This window comes from Lytechinus pictus, chromosome 7 (assembly GCF_037042905.1).
Source record: "Lytechinus pictus isolate F3 Inbred chromosome 7, Lp3.0, whole genome shotgun sequence".
NCBI lineage: Eukaryota > Metazoa > Echinodermata > Echinoidea > Temnopleuroida > Toxopneustidae > Lytechinus > Lytechinus pictus.
In genome coordinates this window covers 37718078-37742174 of record NC_087251.1, presented here as the reverse complement: position 1 = coordinate 37742174, position 24097 = coordinate 37718078, and the positions used below count along the sequence as shown (strand labels likewise).

The 24097-nt window shown below is 34.0% G+C and overlaps 2 protein-coding genes across 4 annotated transcripts in view; one reads left to right on the top strand and one right to left on the bottom strand.

Annotated features, from left to right (window-relative positions):
- Window positions 1-104: 104 nt before the first annotated feature.
- LOC129264428 (dynein axonemal light chain 1-like) lies at window positions 105-12853 on the top strand. The gene is made up of 9 exons (XM_054902306.2): window positions 105-278; window positions 3686-3730; window positions 4381-4514; window positions 4947-5002; window positions 5618-5673; window positions 6526-6615; window positions 7842-7932; window positions 10055-10141; window positions 10745-12853. The coding sequence occupies exons 1-9, from the start codon at window positions 273-275 to the stop codon at window positions 10789-10791; spliced, it is 612 nt and encodes a 203-aa protein (XP_054758281.2). The 5' UTR covers window positions 105-272; the 3' UTR covers window positions 10792-12853.
- Window positions 12854-15813: 2960 nt separating this feature from the next.
- The window catches only part of LOC129264429 (transcriptional-regulating factor 1-like), a 51928-nt gene continuing 43644 nt past the window's right edge, over window positions 15814-24097 (bottom strand). The window contains exons 13-15 of one of the 3 annotated variants that reach the window (XR_010294216.1): window positions 23300-23652; window positions 20702-22786; window positions 15814-19734 (exon numbers count right to left, since the gene is read on the bottom strand). Coding sequence is in view for 2 of the 3 variants with exons in the window: in XM_064102615.1 (XP_063958685.1) it covers window positions 22522-22786; window positions 23300-23652 (618 nt within the window). In the remaining variant the exon portion in view is untranslated. Of the gene's footprint in view, window positions 22787-23299; window positions 23653-24097 lie in introns of all 3 variants that reach the window. The other 2 variants (XM_064102615.1, XM_064102616.1) reach the window with 2 other exon arrangements.

The window sequence follows — 24097 nt, the reverse complement described above, 5'->3', positions numbered from 1 at the left end:
CTCTAAAAAAAAAATTATTTGATTTGTAAAAAATCATAAATTTTATTTATTATTTTTTGTGAACATAATTTTTGTAATTTTTTTTCTAATATCGATAAAATTATACAGATAACAAAGAAACTAGAACGAGAGACGTATATTGTAATCTTCATTTCGTTTCTATGGACACTCACCACTGTCGGTGTGTCGAGTCGCTGCAGATTTTTCCGCTATTTGAAGTCTTCTACTTCACAAATTTATTCATCTCTTGACTAATAAACTTGTTGCAAGAAATGGCCGTAAGTATTTTATTCCTCATGACACTATTTTATTGAAAATTAACGATGTTTCTTTAAGAGGGAATAAGCCGAGACGAGTGGTAGTGAGAACTGAGATGAGTTGCTATGTGACGCGGTGAATGTCAGGGACGAGGGAGCTCTTGTTCCGTTGCGCCGAAGTCGCGGGGAGCTCAGGGGCCTGGGTATGGGGGCAACTCGGTAAGGTGGCGGTGGTAAGAATCACGGGGGTAACCGTGGAAAAATGGCCACTTCTACATTGATTTTTTCATTCAGTGTCTAGTCAGGGTCAGACCCGAAGGTCCTAACACTCATTCAAGTTCTTTTCCATGAAAAAAAAAGAAGATTAAAAAAAAAAAAAAAAAAAAAAATTAGCATCCAGTAAAAACAAAAAATAATCGTTTTGTCTGACTTGAAACGGTGTGTCGATGCTGAACGATGGTATTCTGATTACATTTTTCTTTAAAAAAATAAAAACATTTTATTTTATCTCTTTAAATGAAATTTGAATTCTGAGGACATTTTTTCTTTGAAAATATTTTATCTCTTAAAATGAAATTTGTATTCTGAGATGACATTTTAATTTTTATCTGTCGGATAAAATTTGATCTTGTGAAAAGCGTATATAAATTAAAGACATAACCATCGCGTATCTAACCATTGCAACGCGGATGTGCTCGCTCCCATGTACCTTTTTAGATTCCCTTCCTCAGAGGTGCGGAGAACCGCAGTTGGTTGAGATTTTGACGCTTCTAATTGGGCCTTTCCAGTCAATGCTGCTGGACAAGGTGAATTTTTAAAATAAACTTCAAGCATAGACAAAAAAAAGAGGAGGATGAAGAGGGTAATGACTGAGAGGGGAAGAGGATGGAGGTTGAAAAGATCAGATGGTCACCATCCTTTAGGTCTGCTATGATATGGTCAGGTTTAGGTTTTCAGCAAGACGAATGAGATTAAGGCGATGTTCCAGAAAAACAGGGCTAGAGGCAAGGAGATGAAGAGCATCTTCAACCTCAAGGGCACATCACATAGCTTGCATCTGGGATCTGAGAAAGGTTCAATAATGCACAGAAAATGCTCACTGCCAATCTTCATTAAATCATGGCAACAACCATACATATAGATCGAATGCCCTTTCACTTTGCCAAAATGTGCATTTATCTTTATACATTTCTCAATGAATGTGTTGAATTGAGTGCAATTGATACACAAAATCTGCATTGTCCCTGGTTTTATCCCATTAATATAACATTTTATTCTTTTACATGTATTTAAAGCTGTAGAACCTGGGGCCCGTTTCATAGAGTTACAATTGTAACTTTGCCATAATGGCAACTACCATGGCAATCTTGATTTTGATTGGCTGCTGGCTGAGCCCTGTTGCCATGGTAGTTGCCATAATGGCAAAGTTACAACAGTTGCAAGTCCTTTATGAAATGGGCCCCAGGTGTTCTTATTCCTAGCAAAACTGCTAAGAACTGCCAAATAAGTAATTTCAGGTTTGTTGTACCAGAAACCTCCCACTTGATTGTACTAAAAGAAATAATACAAATAAATTTGCAACTTTTCCCAATAAGTCACAGCTTTGCAAAAAAAGCTTTAAACAGTAAACAAAAAAAAAGAGCTCCAAATAACAAATGTGGTTTAAACAAATGAAAAAAAATGTAGTTTTCTTTAACACATGATTTTCAGTCCTTGGCTGGAAAATCAAGAATGTTTTTCTTTGGAGAATGTGAGTCTCTGAGTCATGGAATTTTTCCAAAGAAACTGATCCTCATTTCATGTTTGAATAGGAATACTAACTTTGCAGTATTAGCTGTACCGAGCCCAAACCAGCCAGTAGGAGCTAAATACCTTACATGAGAGGATGCAAAAAAAACTCAGCATCTTCATCATGACTGAATATTCTATATAAATTCTATTTTGACTGGATTTTATTATGAAATAGAACAGAAACTCATAATAATTTTAGTTGCGAAATGATTTCAGTGTAAGTGTTATATTTTTGGTGTTTCCACTTTGTTTGATAAATTTTTGTTTAAAAAAAAATTTAAATGGCATGAGGAGAAGTTTTTGTGTAATGTGTAACAAATGGTCACTGGACCCCTACAAGAATTGCCTCTATTTCTATAGAATTGTAAATTTTCACTTTCAGGCTTGGACTATTGTATGACAATTTAGAATAAGGTAATCACTTTCAAATGATATCACATTCATAGAAATTTAAAACCAGGATCAACTGTTGCTTTTTTTCTAATAATGAAAAAAATCAGTGAGTTTAGATTCCCATTGAAAATAAATAAGAAAATCACAAACTTCATAAAAGATGATAAGCATTTCCTATTTTCCTAACATTTTTTGTTTTTGTCAGTAAAATTTTGTACAGGTTTGTAAAAAAAGACCAGAATTTACTCTTTCACATGATGCCAAACATTTGATGAAAACAAATCATGATTAACTGTCAGATTTGCTTTGAAAATGAGACAACAATTTAGACAATTTCGGGGTCACCATTCAGCTTTAAAAATTGTTACTGTAACAAATAATATGACTTTTGGTTTCCCTACTGAGACAAATCATGTCTTGATAAATTGAGATAATCCTTGATTATGGGGACAGTTTTTTTTCCTCTTACCCTTGTGGGATATAATAGGCATTTACAGGGGTTTGGAGTGCTTAAAATTGATTCAGTGATCTCCATTTTCCCCACTTCACCTTCTATTATTTTTATGACTTGCGGTCTTCTAATAATCATGGTATGAAACCTGATATGTTTACATTGACTAGCGCACTCGATTGGTGTTGGCACTTGACAGGTAAATGATTTCTTGTGTGGAGAAATCTTTGAAAGCTGAGACAGTCCCTGTAAACTGGGACGATCCCAATTTTCTGACTCAATGTGAGTTTCGTTGAAAGGTGAGCTATCGAGACTGCAGGCAGGCTTCAAAGTTTAGGATACAAGTTATGACTGCTGGGCTGAAGAGAAGAGGCATGACAAATTTTCACTTAGTTTAATAATAATGTCCTTGAGAGTAATGGGTTAATTTTCATTTTCCAAGATTATCCACAACAGGGATTTTTTCTGGGGCTTTTTGAGCTCACCAGCCTAATTTTGCTATGTTGTAATACATAATGCATTAGACCCTACCAGAATTTCAGGGGCTCTTAAGATTCCGGGGGGCCGTTTCATAAAGCTGTTCGTAAGGTAAGAGTGACTTTAAGAATGAATGGTGATCTTTTCACCATTAAATGTTCATTGGTGATTACTTAGCCCGTAAGAAAGGTTCACCATACGCATATCACAAAGCAAAAAAGTGAAAATGTTAAATATCCGTTATTTGATAATCTTTTGCTCCCTCACTCTCGCTTTCTCATTTTGTCTCTCTTTTTTGTCTTCTTTCGTGTTACAGGGAGTAACAAAAGGTACCACGATTAAAGAAGCCCTCTCAAGATGGGTAAGCTTTTGTTTAAAAAAAAAATGTTTCAGATGTCTATTAAGCTATCTGTATTAACTACACTATGGTGTACAGTTCTTGAAACTATTTTAATTTATTCCTTTTTTTCCTAATTTGCGAGAGAACTATGTTATTTGTAACTAAAATTGAATAGATTTTATGACTTCAGCAATAGCAAGGCTATTACCTCGCACTTGTGATGCATCAAGCCTTGCAAAGTGGCACATGCAAGCCACTATGAAAAAAAAAAAGAAGCAAATTAAAATATTTAGACAATCATATCAATAAATAAAATGGTTTGTATGTTAATGTTTACATTTATCACAGTTTTATGCCAATTAAAAGAACTGATATTAAAAAGTGTTTGTGGGGCTCTGTCACCTAATTCCTTTGCTCACTACGCTTATGGGATAGTGGCACGGTACAGATGTTGGATAACAGTGTTGCACTTTGACAAAACTGATTGAAAACCCCTGGTCCAACCCATCTCATTTAAAGTAAGAGTAGTAAGACTTCATGCAGTCCTTTTTCCCTTTACTGTCATTGGTTGGTGTATTATTTCAGATAATGTGTACTGAATTCAATTAACTTTGAAATTTATTCTGGTAACACAAGCGTATGTTTTCTTTCTTTGTGTATATCTTATGCAGGAGACAAAGGAACAAGAGGCATGTCAGTCGCAAGAAAAGATAAAAGCCTGTGATGCCAAGTGTGTCAAACTCCTCTTTCAGAACCCGCCCATTGATAAAATGGATGCATCCCTTTCGACTCTTAGCAACTGCACGTAAGTTATTTATTTGTGTTATATTTCATCATTTATGCTAATATGCAGGTTACTTCTGTATATAAATAATTAAGCATGCATTATTTGACATACATGTAATTGCTGGTGTATGGTGTCATTTCTAGTAGTCTGTCTGAATCAGGAGTATATATTTTGACAATTCGAAGATGAATATAATAAGAAATTAACTTAGATTTACTATCTAAACAAACTGATTTGTTTTTTACATTCTAGATTCCACACAAGACTCAATTGACATTTACTTCCCCCACTTCAAATATGAGTCAAAGTAGTAGAACAAGAGGGTAGTTGTGTTTTATATCTGCAGTTCATAAACATCAAACATATGATATAGTTAAATGGAGTAATAATAATTGTTGAATTTCATAACTTTTCATGAATATTGACCTTTCTTCCTTTTTTTGTCTACAGGCAATTGTCCCTTTCAACAAATGTGATTGAAAAGATCGCAAACCTGAATGGCTTAAGTGAGTAAAGAATCAATATTTTTTTTATTTTGTGTGTCGATATTCAAATATACTGACACAAATGACAAGACTTATATATTCAGAATTCTATAAATATAGATCACAGATGATACAGTATATCAGACAAATGTGCCATACAGTAATATCATACAATATCATACCTTGCAATACGAGGCCATTTTGACACAAATCTGAGGTTTGTATCTGACTCTGTCGAGCAATCTATAGTCATAGCCACAGGGGCAGATAGATGAAGTCATGGTAATCAAAATTGGCCGAGGGGGCTATAGGTTTACTGCTCGCATCTATGCCAGTGTTCACAGCATTACATAGTTCTGCCAAATAGCATGAAATGTGATTATCAAACAATATCTACTTTTTCAGATGTAAATTAGGTATTCATCTCCATGCCCTTTTTTTGAGCAACGAAATAGCTTAAAAACAGAAGGGAGGGTCAAAAGACCTACAACTTCTACAATTTTATTTATAACTTTGACTTGGGGAAATTTATACTGATTAAAAGGCAGTTTTAACATCTAAAGTTGACTGTATTTGAGTAGTCAAAATTTAGTACCATACTTACTTTTTCAATTTATATCTGTAATTCCTTTCTAGAAAACCTCAAGATTCTATCACTTGGCAGGAATCTTATAAAGAACCTCAATGGCTTGGTAAGTAAGGTGTTATTATGGTCTACTAACTGCAGGGTGTAAACTTCTATACTCTTAGAGTTTTTCCTGTTTCTTTCTGATATTGTAGTAAGTTATGATATTGATATTTTTGTCTAACATTTAGTTAATGTTAGTCTTCAATTTCTCAATTACAAATACAAGTAATTGATGAATTTATATAAAATGCCCCAAGTCATTAACTACGAGATACTGAGTGTTATCCAAATTAGTCATACTTGGCTTATCATCATTTATTCTTCAACAGTTGATTTTAAGATGAAGTTCATCCGATGATAAACTGATTTTACATCACTAACGAACACCTCCTCCGTATGTCATGTGACATAGAGTAAACAAATTTTGTCAAAAAGAACTGAAAGTGATTTCATTTGTGCAGTGGATATATCCTCGGACACATTATTTCATACCCCCTCCTATCAGAATAATATTTGTATTCATCATATTCCATTATTTCAATTTCAATCTTTTCCAATTTCAAACATACATTTACATTAAAAAATACATGTATGAAATAGTAACAGTAGCATGAGTATAAAACATGAACATCAAAAATACATCTAGAGCATGAGAAAGAAAGAAAATAGTTGAGACTGAACAGCATTAAAATTGGGACTTGTGGAATGTGGGGGAGCTGCTCGCAAATAATGTCGCAAATTGAAATCTTTAAAACTTCATATCTCTCTTATTCTTGATGGATTTTCATCAAACATTCACCAATAATTTTCCCATTTTAAAAAACAATGTTTTTATTAAAATCGACTCAGGAGTGAAATCTTCAGGGTGAAATTCCTCTTTAATGAGTAAAAAGGTTATTTTGTTTCCATGCTACAGGAAGCAGTATCAGACACATTAGAAGAGCTGTGGATCTCCTATAATTATATTGAGAAACTGAAAGGCATTCAAGTTCTCAAGAAACTCAAAGTAAGTGTTTGAAATTTAATTTAATCAGAGTTGCATGAAAGGAAATGATTAGTTTTTAAAATATAGCCCCTATTGTTGTTCATAATAAAGTTTCTTTCAGATTGACCATGTGTAGCCAAAAGTGACCAGAATATCCACCAGTTCCACCTAGGACCAATTTCTTAATGAAAACTGGCATTATTATAAATACTGTGGAAACCTTGATTGTGATTGGCTGCTGAGCCCTGTTATTATTACATGTATTATTATTGGTAACAAAATATATTGAGAGATTAGGAGCAATGAATACAAAAAGTGCTTTTAAAAAGAAAGTACATAATATACAATCTTATGATTGTTCGTAATGTTAGTGTTAGAAACATTGGCCCGTATTCTGAAGTCGGGTTTAACTTAAACTCAGGTTTAAAGTTGTGGTTTAAGTATGGGAAGCCAAACGTATCAAAATTTTTATTAAGTTGTATGTTTCTTATGTTTACTGTGCTCTTTCCTGATTCATCGATGGTGAAGACAATCATCTATTTATACTTCCTACACAATTATGAATGATTTGAGAGCCGAATGGGCTGAAGTATGATATCTCTACTGTTAGTGATTATGTAACAATTGGCTGTCCATACTTAAACCACAACTTTAAACCTGAGTTTAAGTTAAACCCGACTTCAGAATACGGACCATAGTATTTAGCAACATGAATGTTGCATATTATTAATGCTGTCCCAAATCAATACATTCGAGATTTGTTGGTTTGGAACCTATTTTTTAATATTATAATTATTATAATTTCTTACTTTAATATTATAATTATTATTATAATTTCTTACTTTAATATGATTTTTATTCAATTTAAATATATAAATTATCAATCTTTGTAAGATATGAAATTTATAATTGTCAACCATTTTTATTCGTACATAATCCAACCTTGTAACCTTGCAATAAAGATTGAATTGAATTGATTGAAAATGTAGGTATGAAGCAGATTTTGGATTTAGCTCAAATTCTCTTGGAGTATTTTGATTCTTGCCAATACTGGGGGGCATTATGGCCTCCTTAATATCTTTGCCGGGGATTTAGGGTATAGTGCCTGTCTGGTGTTAGCTCAAAGCCAAACAACTGGTGCTGTTTCAACTCTTCTCTTGTGTTTTCTTGTGCCCCCCCCCCCCCCCCCCCGTATTAGGATTTACTTTTAGTGGAAGTTTTTATTGATAATTTATTTTTCTCCTTAGGTGTTGTACATGTCGAATAATTTTGTCAAAGATTGGGGTGAATTTGATAAACTCAACCAGCTTCCTTGCCTCGTAGAGCTTGTGTTTGTAGGTGAGTGAATGTACAGTTGATGAAATTCAATTATATGCTGAAAGCACACTGACTTTTTAAGCCAAAGGAATATAGTTGTAGCAAACAAGGATTCCATAAGAAAAGTCTTTACAATGAAGGTTAATTGCCACCATACCATCATGGATCTAGATCTAGTACATTAACATAAACCAAACTTTGGGAAGTCCTGAAATCTAAGCAAAAAAAATCACACTGTAAATTACCAACACAGATTAGCATATGTGAGACAGTGTATTATTATTGCATGGAAAAAGACCTGACGTTTGGTCGGAATATCATGCTTATTTTGCTAATTTCTCAGCAATTACGCATTTTCTACCAGAATTATTTGGCACATTTTTGTCTCGCCTGCATAGCAGAGCGAGACTATAGGCGCCGCTTTTCCGATGGCGGCGGCGGCGTCGTCAACATTGAAATCTTAACCAAGGTTAAGTTTTTGAAATGTCATCATAACTTAGAAAGTATATGGACCTAGTTCATGAAACTTAGACATAAGGGTAATCAAGTATTACTGAACATCCTGCCTGAGATTCAGGTCACATGATCAAGGTCAAAGGTCATTTAGGGTCAATGAACTTAGACCATGTTGGGGGAATCAATATCGAAATCTTAACCAAGATTAAGTTTTTGAAATGTTGTCATAACTTCAAAAGTATATGGATCTAGTTCATGAAATAAGAGCAACCATGTATCCCTGAATATCATGTGCGAGTTTCAGGTCACATGACCAAGGTCAAAGGTCACTTATGGTCAACGAACTTTGGCCATGTTGGGGTTATTTGAGGAATTGTCATCATAACTTAGAAATTTTATGGATCTAGTTCATGGAACTTGAACATAAGAGCAACCATGTATCCCTGAATATCATGTGCGAGTTTCAGGTCACATGACCAAGGTCAAAGGTCACTTAGGGTCAACAAACTTTGGCCATGTTGGGGTTATTTGAGGTATTGTCATCATAACTTTGAAATTTTATGGATCTAGTTCATGAAACTTAGACATAAGAGCAACCATGTATCTCTGAATATCATGTGCGAGTTTCAGGTCACATGACCAAGGTCAAAGGTCACTTAGGGTCAACAAACTTTGGCCATGTTGGGGTTATTTGAGGAATTGTCATCATAAATTTAAAAGTCTATGGATCTCGCTCATGAAACTTGGACATAAGAGCAGCAGTGTATCCCTGAATACCCTGTATGCATTTCAGGAACATGGCCAAGATCAAAGGTCAGTGAACTCTGGCCGTGTTAGGAGTATGTGTTGAATTGGCATCATAATGAAGGAAGTTTATGGATCTAGCTCATGAAACATCGACATAAGGATAATCAAGTATGAATGATTGTTTTGCACATGTCTTAGGTCACATGATCATGGTCAAAGGTCGTTTTGGGTCAATGGGCATAATATTTTATTATCATATTAGTGTTTTCTTCTGTGAATAATATTCATTAGCTATTTTCAAAAGAAGCACTGCTGCTATATCGCATTGCGTAATGCAGGCGAGACTGCCAGAGGCATTCCACTTGTTTTAAATGTATATACGCAAACACTTTGGTGGTCATTACATTAGTTTCTGTTGGTCTTATTTGGAGAATTCAGCATTTTTTTTCAACCCAATTTACACTTGGTATGACATAAACATCAACTGATATAATCCTTGCAAAGAGGGAACCGTTTATAGAGGTCACGTATTAAACAACAAACTCTACTTTAAAGTTTTCTGAGTTGGATTTCCCAACATACAAAATGTCGAAAATTTCATCAAAATTGGATGTAAAATGAAGTCATTATACATTTGCACATTTCGCTTATTGTCACAAAACAGTTATTCAGATGATTTTGCAAATTTAGAGCTAATGATGTCACAGTTTCACTATTTCTCTAGTACTTTATTTTAATGAATCATAGATAGAATGTTTCAATTTTGGAAGTTTTGAGGGTAAGATTTGATTGAGGTCTTGATCTTATTTGAAATCACTATTGGTTACAGTGGCAATTCCACATGTGCAGGAGAGGGGTCAAACCTGTGTTACATTATAACAAGTGAAAAAAAACTGTCATAAAAGTAAAAGAAACTTTTTTGCAAATATTTCCTCCTCAGGTAACCCACTCGAGGAGAATCATTCGCAAGCAGGAGACTATGTCGCACAAGTCAGGAAGAGGTTACCGGGTCTAAAGAAGTTAGATGGTAAGATGACATGTACAGAAATCATCCCAGAGAGTCTTTCAACAATCTGTGTTGTCTGGTTTCAGATCTGGGCCCTGTTGCATAAAAGTTACCATTATGGTAACTTTGCCATCCAACTTGCATGAAATCCTTGATTTTGATTGGCTGTTGATCAGCGTTACCATGGTAGTTACCATTGGATCGCAAAGTTACCATAGTAGTAATTTTTATGCAACGGGGCCTTGATTAACTTTCATTAATTGATAAGCACTTGTGGTGTCTGACTGTAACTATTTTAACTGTTGAATAAAATAGAATTTGTTGGATGTTTTTGTATCCTTTTCCTTTCATGAAACGCTCCCCGTGTCTCATCTTATAATGAAGTCCCAACTTCACAATAATTGTATGAACAGAAAGTTACAACGGTATATTTAACTTATTTTGTTTTAAATGAAAAGGCTTTCTGGGCCTGTTTTGTAAAGGACTTAAAAGTATAATAATTTTGTCATATGTATCTATCATTGTAACAGGGCTAAGCAGCCAATCAAAATCTCATTTTCAATAAAGAGTTGGAATTTTATGATTATATGTTGTGCTTTCAAATTTTTCTCATTTATTTTTTAGGTGAACCCCTTGTTGATGATAATATGGAGCAAGATGAAGAAGACTGAAGGAATGAAATTGAAATTTCTGCAGATGAATATTCCTACAACCGTTATCTATTTGTTTTTTTTTTTTACATTTTGAATCCGTCCGAAACCTTTGAAAGAACATTGTGAAAATAGGATTTATTTTCTCCCAATGCTTTTGGGCCCCATCTTTCAGGTAGTTACAATTGATCCGATCAACCTCAAGTACATGTGGAAATAATAATAAGTTATATAATTAGTAAGTTAAGTCATGTACATATGGAAATCCATCAATGTCAGATTTTTTTCGTTAGGAAATTTACACAATGTCCTTTGAAAAAAAATTAAGCATACTGAATTGTCAAGAAAACAGCAAATGTATAAATATACATCATATCCAGAAATATTTTGAAGAAACATGTATTTCAGGTGTTGACGTTGCTGGCTTTTCCATAGTCGTGGTTGATTGGATCAAAATCGTAACTCTTTGTAAGACGGGGGGGGGGGCCTGGTGTTATCATTAAATCCAAGATATTAAACATTTTTTCCTGTCAAATAATTGTGACTTCTTCGAATATATAGTCTTTCCCCTTACTCTTAATTTACCCTTATTTGTACTTCATATTAATTGACCACTTAAAGGTATTGTTTAACTTTGTGAGAAGCTGATTTAAAAAATTCTCAAACCAAGATGAAACATGTGTACAAGTGCATGTATCAGAACTAATAAACCCTGAAAACAACCATTATTGAGAATGAAAAGCTAAAACTACAAGGCAAACCCTGATTTTGTAAATAGGCATCTACAAGACGCCTATTTTGTAAATAGGCGTCTTCAAGACGCCTAAATAGTACACATAAGTGTATGGGATCAAATTAAGATGGTGTTTCCGGTCACTTTATATTTCAATTTTTGAAGCACTAAATAATTAATTTCGAACGCAATTTTTTCTGGGCTTCATTTTTGTAACATATCACAGACACAGGTGACAAGTGTGACCTTCTAGCTCAGATTTTTTAAAAGTCAAACCAATGTTAACCAATCACTTTAATATGTGGATTTTTTTCTAGTTGTAAGGATACATGTATATGGCCTAACATTCACAGATTTAACTGAAATTTGATATACAATATAGAAATTAATGTGTATGTTTGATTTGAATTATATGTGCACCAAAATGGAAGAATAATTTTATAGAAATAAGAAACGAAAATTTATATTTTTAGCATGGGGGCTGTATATGCCTGTCTCTGATCATTCCAAATTGCCTGTTGTATTCAGCCCAATAATTGAAGGAGTTGCTTGCAATTTTCTGAGACAATATGGACATTTTTATTTATTCATTTTTTTTGGGGGGGCGGGAGAATAAATCAATCTCAACCCCTGTATATTTGTTCACTTTTAAGACCCATTTCTAATGTTGAGCTGTTAATGATCCCTTTGAATTTCCTCGTAAATAATAATTACCCCGACTGATAATAATGTAGTCCATATCTAATAGCATATCCAGCATCAACTATGACAAAGAAATGTATGAGCCCATGCACAAGCATAATAGAGTCACTATTGTCCCCAGACCATTTGGCCCATGAAATGCTTTGTAGGATCTGATGCTGGCTGGACACACGCCTGATATCTTGATTCTGGAAATGGAATGGATGCCTGCATGAGGTCACTTGACTTGCTTTGAACGTATGAACTTTTTTCTATTCTCTAAATATTGTCACAATTCAAGACATCTTAGCATTTATTGCAATACATAAAATGTTCATGTATCAGTTTAAGAAAGTGTTATAATAGGGCTCTGTCCAGTTAATTGTGTCATTTGGGCAAGTCCATCTTCAACATTTTTTCACCTTGAAATTCAGAACATTTGTCGTAAGAGAGAATAAATGGTAGCTTAGGTAGGAATTTATTTACCAGAAATTATGGTTGCCTTTCAGTTTGTAAATAGTAAATGTATTTTATTCTCTTGATTGCGTTTTAATATATTCATCAAATTGCATAAGAATATTATGCATGCATAATGAATTCGATGTCAATATGTATTCATACTTGTATAATATGTAAATAAAATTGTACACTGTATTTGTAAAACTTTAATCATAATATGAGTGCTCTTCCTTCTTTGTAAACTGTTGTATTTAAAGATTAATGAAGAGTTGTAGTGAACACCGATTTCATGAGAAAGTTTGTATAACCAAGGTTAATTGTCACTACCGTGCGAGTAAAAAAAACCTTGACACCTCCCGGAGGCGCAATAGCTCTGTCGGTAGAGCAGGGGTTTCGGATTCCGGTGACCCGGGATCAATTCCCACTTGGTGTGCTACTGCCCTTTGATAAGGCATTAATCCTCATTACCAGGTTCCTCAGAGAGGACCTGAAGCTGTCGGTCCTCTGGTTGGTTGCTTGCTTACAAGCATTCATGCTTTCTTAGCAATTAGGTAAAAATCTCCACCATTTCCATTTACAAATCCCTAATTTAAGGAAAACATGTCATGAATGCATATTCGTTACGTATGGCTGGAAAGATTATCTTCTCCCAGATAATTTGATACCATATTCATGTTGTATGTCTTCACTTTTGGATTATCAGTAGGTATTCTTTGCAGTGATGTAAATTTTGACTTGCGCCAAAGGCATGACTGCAATTATCAGACACAAATGATGTCAAAATCCTACACGAGTTAGTGAACATATTTGCTAATCCATTTTCAATTAAATTAACTTGACAATTGATGCTAGAATGTGTTATTAAACAATTATAATGTTAATTACTGAAAAAGTGTTTTGAAATGGATTTTAATGCAACCCTTGTAGGATTATGACATCAACATTTACATTCATCGCAGTCCTGCCTTAATTTGGCGCTAATCAAAATTTACATCACTGCAAAGACTACCTCCTGGTCATCCAACCGTTAAGACACCACATAAATATGGTATCAAATTATTTTGGAGGACAATACTCTTTCAGGTCATATATAATAACTGTGTTTATGACATTTTTTTCCTTAAATTTGGGATTTTTGAGGTGTCAAGTTTTTTTTTAATTCACACAGTATATCATCGTAGATCTAGATCCGAGTACAGTTACATAAACCGCTCTTTGTAAAATCCTGAAAAACAATCACACTGAAGATTGTCAACACAAATGTGGGACAATTTATCATTGCTTGGATAAAGACCCAACATTTTGCCGGAATTGGATGCCTATCTTGCCTATTTCTCACCAATTACATATTTTCTTCCAATCCCTTGGCACATATAGTTTATTTATAAATACAGACTTTTGTGTGGTCATTTCATAGGATTCGGTACGTACTCGTCCGTTACCTAAACTGGCATTTATCTATGAGATGCTTTGTGTTTAAAACAAAATATCGTGAAAAAGCTCCAAGTACAAATACTATAGCTTTACAATCATGTGCTTTACACCATGTTCCAAGGAAGATGTCCCTCTCTAAAGTTAAAGGGGAATCCAACCCAAATAAAAACTTGTTTTTATAAGGAAAAGAAAAATCAGACAAGTTGATAGGTGAAAGTTTGAACAATATTGGACAAACAACAAGAAAGTTATTAATTTTTTAAAGTTGTAAATATTGGTAATCACTATATCCATGGAGACTTCAAATTGGCCGCATATGGGATGTCATAGTGATGTAAGGCAAGGACTACTCTTCCATGTACTTCAATACATATTATGGCTAAAATTTCATTTTTCCAAAAAGTTTTATTTCAAATTGTATTTTTCTTTCATGAGGACATAAAACAATATACTACCCCAGGGGAATGGGTACTTAGGAGAAAACCACAAATCCCTGATAATAAAGTACATGGCCTATGGGAAAGTTGTCCTTGCCCCTTGTCATAATTTACTTACTCAGTTGCCAATTTGAAATCTACATAGTATTAGTGATCTCAACTTTCTTATTGCTTGTCCGATTTCTTTCAAACTTTCACCATTCTGTTTAATTTATTTTTCTCCTTCCCAACACAACATTTTATGGCCAAGGCTGGATTCCCCTTTAAATAAAAATCCCACATAATTCTGTAGTTCGTGAGAAAATTTCAAAGCTGCATTTTTTTTTAATACCCAGGCTCTTTTGTAACTGCTATTTGACCCATTCTAAGTTTGTTGAGCCACGCACAATTCACACATACCTTATTCATTGTTTCACTTTTGTTGTGATAAGTTTTGGGTTTCTCTTGATAATATTTAGACTCTGAATTCAAAACCAATGTGACTTTCACAGAAGTTATATTTATTGGACCTTTAAACTCTTCAAATTATTTCTAAAATAAATATTGATTTCAAAACTAAACAGCTATAATTTTTTTTAACCTGATATACCCATACAAAGGGGAAGGGTAGTAGAATAGAAAAAAATTAATTTCCTTTAATGAGCAAGTTACTTAATATTGTTTATGATACATATATGGCATAAATATTATGCACAAAACTGGTAGGTAGCAAAAACATTTAACTGGGACGTAATAGCTTGAAAATACCAAAAAGTTAAAATTGTCATATTCGCAATAGATTTTTTTTCAATCTAGTATATGAACAGGATGTTTTCATGGGGGGGGGGCACAAGAATTCCTAAATGTGACTTTTTTCTCTATTAAATCACAGAGATTAAAACATTTAAGTTACGCCCTAGATCTTTATTGATACCCTTCTTTTTCATTCCCTCTTTTTTTTTCAATACTTAAATAAATCATAGGGGGTGGAGGTAGTAACGCATTTATTTATTAGCTACATTGAGCATTGGGTGAAAGAAAGCAAGCAGCTTGACCCCGCTCCTTCCTTACACCTCCCTGGCTTGTCTGTCTTTCAAACTTAACAATTTTGCTATTATTTTTCCTCTTCACAAAAATGAATCTATTACAAAGGTTTGGATTTCCCCTTTAGCCTTAACCGTCTCCTTTTCCAAGGAAATATGAAGAATGAAGAGGAACAAAATCTGCAAATAATACATTTTTTCTCTTGCAATCCAAACATATGCAATTAAAATCTCTCGCACATCGAAAGAGAAATGATAAAATAAAAACACACACAAATTACAATGTATTGAAATAAGATTTATTTATTTCAATTTTAAAATGATAATACACATTTCTCATACATAACTGCTTTGCTTTCATTAAAATACACAAATATATATCAAGGTACAAATATAACAGAAATGATAAAAGCAAATAAACAGTTGCATATGCACTGTTGCGATTTGATTGACATTCACTTTTAAAAAGTTCATAGAAAGTGGTAGCAAAATGGGGTATCTTTGTATGAGATTCTCAATATTTACTTTTTGTAAAAAGTAGAAAATAATCCATCCCTGGTAAAATGGCAACAAAAAAATTCACAGTAACAAGAAATCAATGGAAAAAGGCAGTTGATGGTATTTACATAATAGAAGTCTTGTAAAAATGCCTATTGTAAAATCTGATTCATCTCATTAAACTATCTTCTTCTTGAAAGAAAAGTAATACAATAAAGAATCTGCCATGTGTTATCAACACTACAAGGGATGACCCCTCTAAATTTATGCTAATACACTCGGGAAGCATAATCAATTTGTTTTGTTCGATGGTGAATTTGAAATTCCATATCAGCTATTAAATCATATTGAAGATTAGTTTGGTGAAAGCATTTTTTTTTTCATGATTTTTAAGATTGCATAAAGATATCTCATACGCATGGTAAAGTGACATCACTAGTCAAAGTTCACTACCACTTAATGAACTATGCTTCCTGATCAACACAAATTCAATAGGATAAGGACCATCATGTAATTACAAGGCATTCATGAAATGATGCCTACATGAATTAAGAATGCAAGCACAAAACAGATATCTACTCCATTCAATTAACTAATTGCAAATGAAACAAAAAGTCGTATGGATGATTTACAATTGGGTGGCTATTGCAACAATGTTCATAATTACTACACATTTCACAACAACTTTATAAAATGCAAGAAAATTTGTGGATGAAAATTTGGCACTTATTAAATTCAAAAAATAAATTCATTAAAAATGAAAACAAATTAATTAACAAGGGCTTCATTTATATTGTAGTAAATAAGGGCACTGCAATTATTAATCTGAATATGCTTTGTTAATGTAGAAATGAATAGCATTTACAAGAATATTCAGCAAATTTTAAAATAAATCCATCCATACACTCATAGCTTGCCATTTGAAAATTCAAAATAACGAAACTTTTAATCAAATTATTTTCTGAAATGATGTTTTGGCTAAAACAACAAAGGAAGGGACAAAGGGTGCCACTCAGAAAACACAAAAATTAGGTGGAATAAAATAATAGCAACGGGAGGTTTTGAAGGTTCTACCAAACATCAGTATGATTTTGTTTTCTGTAATTGAAAAAAATATATAGTTTGTTTCTATGGTTACGGGAACAGATTACATCCAGCAAGTCCTTGCCACCTTCTCTGTTAAGAAAACAGATTAATTACAGAAGAAAACTAATTTGAGATGGAATCCATGTGACTCCTACACCATGTAACATAATGAGATACAATAACTTGTTACAGGTGAATGTATCTCAAGTCTATGGCAAACTACACACAAAAGTTAAGATTGTCATTTGTAAAAATTCATTACATCTCTCTATGTCACACCACATTGTTTTGCCCTTTAACATTTGGAATTTATGAGGCCCCGATTACCTATTCAATAGTGCACCATATATTACCCCAGCTTTAGCTCAAGCTGCTTGGTGCATTCAAGGAATTAACCCTGCCAGGTACCCATTCACCTAACCTGGATCGAGTACAGCACAATGTGGGTAAATTTCTTGCTGAAGGAAAACACGCCATGGCTGGGATTTGAACCCACAACCCTCTGATTGAAAGACGAGAGTTTAAACCACTAGACCACGACACCCCCACCCAGACCACTTTGATAAAGAACGTTATTTATTTCTTTTTAATTATCATTTCATCAGGCCTTGGGAGAGGGCCGCTATAAAATGAAGAGAAACTATGAAACTGCCTATATATATTTATTATCAGTGATGCTTGGACAATGAACATAATCATACAAGTGAGAATTACATCAATCAAAATACATTTAGACATACACATGGAGTCCTATACGTTCACTTCTGAAAAAATATTTCAAGACACTTCTTACAATAATATTTCATAAAATATACTCATTCATAGCATTAAAATTTCTTCTCTGTGTAGACTCTGTAGACAATTTTGACAAAACAAGATTGCATTTTCTTTCTTTTTTTCTCTCTATTACTTTGTACATCGATAAAACATGTTGTGCTTTAATTCGATACCAACAACGGCTGTGCTGTTTTGATACTAGTACTTAATAGTCAACACAGACACAGCATAAAGCACATGAAATATCTAGTAGATTCTAAAAGCATAATTGTAATCTCCACAAACACATATTTCAATAGAAAAATAAGAAAAGCCATTCCATAAATGATATCTTAGATCATATATTTCAAAAATTTATGTAAAAATAAAAAAGAATAAGAACAGTATCACATTCCGCACGCTCCACCCCATGCCTCTCCACGATTTTAAAGAACATTGTAATCCACACACTTAATTGGTCATTTAAATATTGCACAATACTACACATTGGTCAGCCAAAAAAAATCTCTCTCCACTTCCCAATGTTCATCCGATTCCACACCTTATACTAATAACTATCTATTTACAATTTACATGAAAACATAGGAATAAGAGTAAGTCAACATAACACACACTCATGCTGTAAAATTGTCCATAGGCCACTTTCCAATAGTTCAATTTTTTTTTATATATATAGAAAATTTTGAACTGCAAAAGTGCACACATCTGTAGAGTTTAAAATAAAATGTGATCTTGGTGACATGTTAATATCTGAAGCCACTTGTTATATGTATACATGTTTTGTGTATTTATATAGATATTCCCATAACTATCATCAAAACCCTTCCTGACTCTCCTGCAGACTGCATATATATATATCCATCTTCCCTGAGCATGCCTTACATCACTTCTTTGACTTTGCCTTCCTGAAAATAATTTGGAAAACAAAACAATTGAGGATAGATCTGTAGATTGAAAAAAAAAAAAAACTTTTAAACAGCCAATATTCTATTCTTCTCCCCCATATCCCTATTCTTCTGTCAACAGAAAAAAGAATATGTAATTCGTCGAGATTGAGAATGTAGAAAGAAGCAGAAATTGAAAGGAAAAGAGTATACATCATCTGTATTACAAAATGAATTTCAGTGATATTAACAAAACTTCACAATACTGGCACTCCAACGATTCCTATCACACTCTAAATCTTAGTGCAACTCATCAATACCATAACCACCCCTCCGGAAAAAAATAAATAACACAATAAAATGAGGGGGGGCATCTGTATTATTGTAGGTGGATCAGAATAAATCTTGAAGATATTAAAATAGTTTTTACAGATTGCTCATATGTATAAACCACATCTTGTAGATTTGCCTGCTTGAAATGAAATAACGTTAGATTTGCAACATTACTTCTGTGAAATGTCTACCTGGTTAAAAAAAAAAAACTGTTATTCACATGTGCCGGACAAGGATTAACTATTCTGCACATGCCCATAACAGCGTTTTTGCCACGATAACTGCACCATGAACTTATAGCGGTCAAATAAAAAGAAGTGACACCACTTGAATATCATTCATTGGTGCTCAACTCTGTGAAATAATGTTCAGTCTGTCTATCATCTATATTCCTATAAAATACCTCAAATTAGAATTTCATTTCAGCGTCAGCAAAGAATGTTTTAAGTACAATGCCGTTGGGATTTTAAAAATTTGTCAATGCTTTGTGACAACACGGTGTTACGTTTCAAAATAAGACACAAACAGTGCACTAGGTACTATTCACCATAGCCCAAGCATGTAAAAAGCTCTCAAAATAACATGTAAAAAGCTCTCAAAATGTGAAAAGAAATCTGACACTTTGAATTGAAGAAAAATCAAGCAAAATCCTAATTGGCGATATAAGATATATGCTTTAAATTTGGTGTGTTGTGAGCCTGTGGAATTACTGATAGTGTACATACACTATATATTGAATGAAAATATCTCACTCAATATAGAGTATGCTACGCTTCTCTGTAAATAAATATTTCTTGTAGTGATTTATTATACCCTTAATCATGGATAATTCTGTTTCAAACAGGCACTTTCTCTCAGTTAGTTATAAAAAAAAAAAAAAAACTTTGATGTTTTTAGCTACTATGACTGATATACAAGTTGATATTTCAAAAAATGCAGGTTATCCCGAATTGAAATCCAAGGCTGGTTGCTTGGATATACATGACCACCAGGGCCCCATAACATAGAGTAACGTGATCGATCGCAAGGTTGATTTTACGATTGACCATACACAACAATCGATGCAATTGTACATAGTAATCAGCCTTTCGATTAAACATTAAACTTTAATGTTATAGAGCCCAGGACATCTCACTTTTGTGGACCTTGGACCTATTCTATCACATAGTACCTGGACCTGTTGATTTATAATTATATTATTGGTGTATTTGTATGCTATTAGCTAAGTGAAATACACTCAGGTCTACGCGTACTTGGTCTACTTCTTAGATAGTCTGATATCGCATGAGCTTAAAACCTGTTTGGTCTACTATCAAATTGGTCTAATTGCCATTTGGTCTAACCATCACTTGGGCTGAATGTAAATAATTGCCATAAGAGAATTTGATTCATTAACAGCTCAGCTAATCATATAGACTTAGTGTTGTTAGACCAAGTGCATAAAGACGGAACAGGTGTAGCCCAACTGGAGATTTGACAAAATGGTAAATGGGCCAAACGGCAATTAGTCCAAATGGTTAGTAGACAAGTTGGTTGTAAATGAACAAGCATTAGACCACATGGAACAAGACCGAATGGAAAGTAAACAAAGTGGGTGTTGACCCTATTACTTTATACATACAGTTTACTACTCACAGAATAAAGAGAGTCAAACGGCTAATCTTTCATCAGATATGAGAGTATCTTCTTTAAACACAATCCCAGGCCTGCCAACATTTGAAAATGAAAGAAAAGGAGTCCTGATCGCACGGCGCAGATTTTTCTGCTCGATGTCAGGTGTGTCTCCCTCACCTTTTTTTAAATTAAGACATGTTTAGCATTCTTTATATTTAAACATTGAGAAATTGTCAAGTGTTGAAAAACTAGTTTACTCTTACGCCCAATACACACAACCATACCAAACTACACAAATACAGTATGTATATGGGCTGATTTCTTTTTTTCTTAAATAAATGGAAAAACAGAGTGCTGCTCCTTTGGTTGATAAAAAATCTTAAAACAGTTAACTCCTGGGAAAAAAAGAGTCGTTGGCAGGCCTGCAATCTCTCTGTAAGGGACTTAATACTGATATGTGTAGCAAAATACTGTAAGACATTGTAATGGTTATAGAAAATCATCCACATGACGACAGAAAAATTCAAAATTACATTGAAAATCTCTAAGAATGTTCTTGTAAAAATAATATTTTACAATTGAGATACTAGGATTTCTGTAGCTAACAGTTGTCAATGAAAATCACTATTTATCAAATGATCCATGGGACTTGTCGAATTCATGTACAAAAAGTACCTTTTTTTTAAATAATAGATTTATTAAATTAAATAAAGGTTGAAAAATTGGGGTAGCTAAATTGATTTGAATTAACTTGAATAGAAATTGTTTCCATTACTGTCTCAAATATTTTTTGTCCTTTTGATTCAAATCATCTTTTTTTTTTTGCAGTATTTTATTATTCATTATGATTATCGACATTCCAAAATACCAACACATGTTATCATTGGGAACTTTTAATTTGTAGAAACAATGGAAGATATTTCACTTTTTTTTCATAATAATTGGATATTCAGAAAATGCCAGGCTGCCCCAGTGCTATTAAGACTCCAAATAGTCCATTATATATACCACAGCCTCCCAGTGTGGAAATTCAATTCAATTCAAATTCAATTCAATTCAATTTATTTATTTTGATAACTCCTTTGGAGGAAACATCCATCATTTCGTAAACAAATTTTCTATTACATTCCATTGCACTTAAATCTCGTTTGGCAAAGTCTTGGTCTATTATATTACTCAATCTACATACCCCATACCATCTCCATCAGGTTCACTTGGTATTTTCACTGACATTTATTTTAAAATTTAATCAAGTTACAAAACTTAGGATTCAGGATTAATTTTTGTTTTCAATTATTATTCTCACTACTTTAGAGAATCTATTTCACCCATCTTCAATAAGAATAAGAATCACATTTCTTACAATTTTCATAGGGAAAGCAAAATGTAGTGATCAAAACGGTACTGAATAGATTCAGACTCTCTATAAAAGATGCCTACATGAAATTATATCATAAGAGTTCATTTGTCGGTGAAATCCCTTTACCTTCTCTCCTAATGCCGAGTGATTCTGACCAATACAAGTTCCAAGATGCAAAGACTGAAACAAACGGGAGGAAAAATACAATTCACAAAGTATATCTCAATAGATCCTAATCTTCACGCCCAGTACACATGAAAATATGAGGAAACATTCTCATTTTTTTCATCCAGTTTCATCACGTTAACAGCTGCTACAACACAAGACCTCCTGGTATCGAGTTAATTTCTTCACACACGTTCATCAAAATCCACTTTTAACATTCAGTCCGAATCTCCACCAACTCCTGTCATTTCCTCGAGCAACGTCGACTTCAGTTCGACATGTCATCGTCCTCTTCGTCCTCTGTGGACAACATCTCGTCATCGTCTTCCATTCCGTCATCGTCCATGCCTTCCTCCTCATCGTCCTCCTCCTCCTCGTCCTCTTCACTGCTGGAGCAACTCCTGCTGTCATGTTCCATGTAGTGGTTGAACATCTGCTGTTCCTTGCCTCCACCGTACCCCATCCGGTCCTTCTTATCAGCTGCATGGTGGCTTCTCATGTGGACGTTCCGGCTCTTTACCTTGTCAAAAGTTCTGGGATCATGGTAAAGAATTAGAAAATTATAACACTGATTATGAACGTCACTTGTGGTAACAAACTGAAAATAGTTTTGAACTCGGTCCAATAAGGTTACTACCCGGGTTATTGTACTTGTAATTAAACAAATAAAGGCCAAATGATTCTGAGAGGAAAATGTCATTCTAACTACATGTCAATATTCATGGTATTTCATGAAGCTGTTCGAACAGTTATGGACAATTTTAAGCATGACTGGAACAAGTTCTCAGCCACTAAGTCAGCTCCGTCAGGAGATATGATCATTTCACATAAGTAAGGCTCACCCGTTAAGTAGCTTGTAATTTACGAACAGCTATAAAAAAAACACTACCAGATTATGCAAAACATATTATACAATATTACCTCATTTAAGTCAAGTAAAGTTACCAATATATTCATATATATCCAAAGTCCCAGCAGATTTTCTTTGACATGATTCAAAACTTTCATCTATGTACAAACGTTTGTAACCTAGGCTGTTGACTTACCTATGGTGCATCTTGCCTGGATATCTAGAATGGTGATCATCCTCACTGGTCATACCATCATCGTCATCATCGTCACGTTCGTTCTCACTCAGCTCCCTCGATGATCCCTCATCACTCTCTTCCTCCTCCTCTTCGTTTGACATCTCATCCGATGACGACTCGGGGGGCATCTGCTTCGTGTTCTGACCGACCCCACCCCCTCCGCGGTACGAGGACGACGTCGATGAGGCAGATGAGGAGGTGGTCGTTCTCGATGAATTGTTGGTTGAGGCATTGGATGTAGCTGCATTGGGTTTGTAGCTGCCCCCGTGTACCCGTATATGTCCATTCAAAGCTTGCCGTGACTTGAAGGACTGTTGAATATCCATGGTGCAAAAGAAAGAAAACATTTGTTACTTGGTCAAATATTCAAAGTCAATGAGGTCTATCCAATGTTATCTCTCAAAAATATCTCAACATGCAATTGATTTTAGAATATTTCAGTTAGCGATAACCAGTCCTGTAGTATTTGTGAGTTGATTCCTAACTATAATACACTTCATTAAATTATTGTTTAAATACAATTGTCACCTTTGCAGCTTTCAACACAACGGTATTATGATCGTCCACTTCCAAAAAAATAAGCAAAAAGAAATTAACCATATCAACCTGCATATGGATAACTCATATCTGCTGACACGAGTGTGCTTAAAAAGAAATATTCTTGTCTTAGTTTTGACGAATCAGTTTACTCATTTCCAAAGAAAAGTTGTGTATATTTCCTGTAAAAAGAACTATGACATTGATGGATTTTCCCAC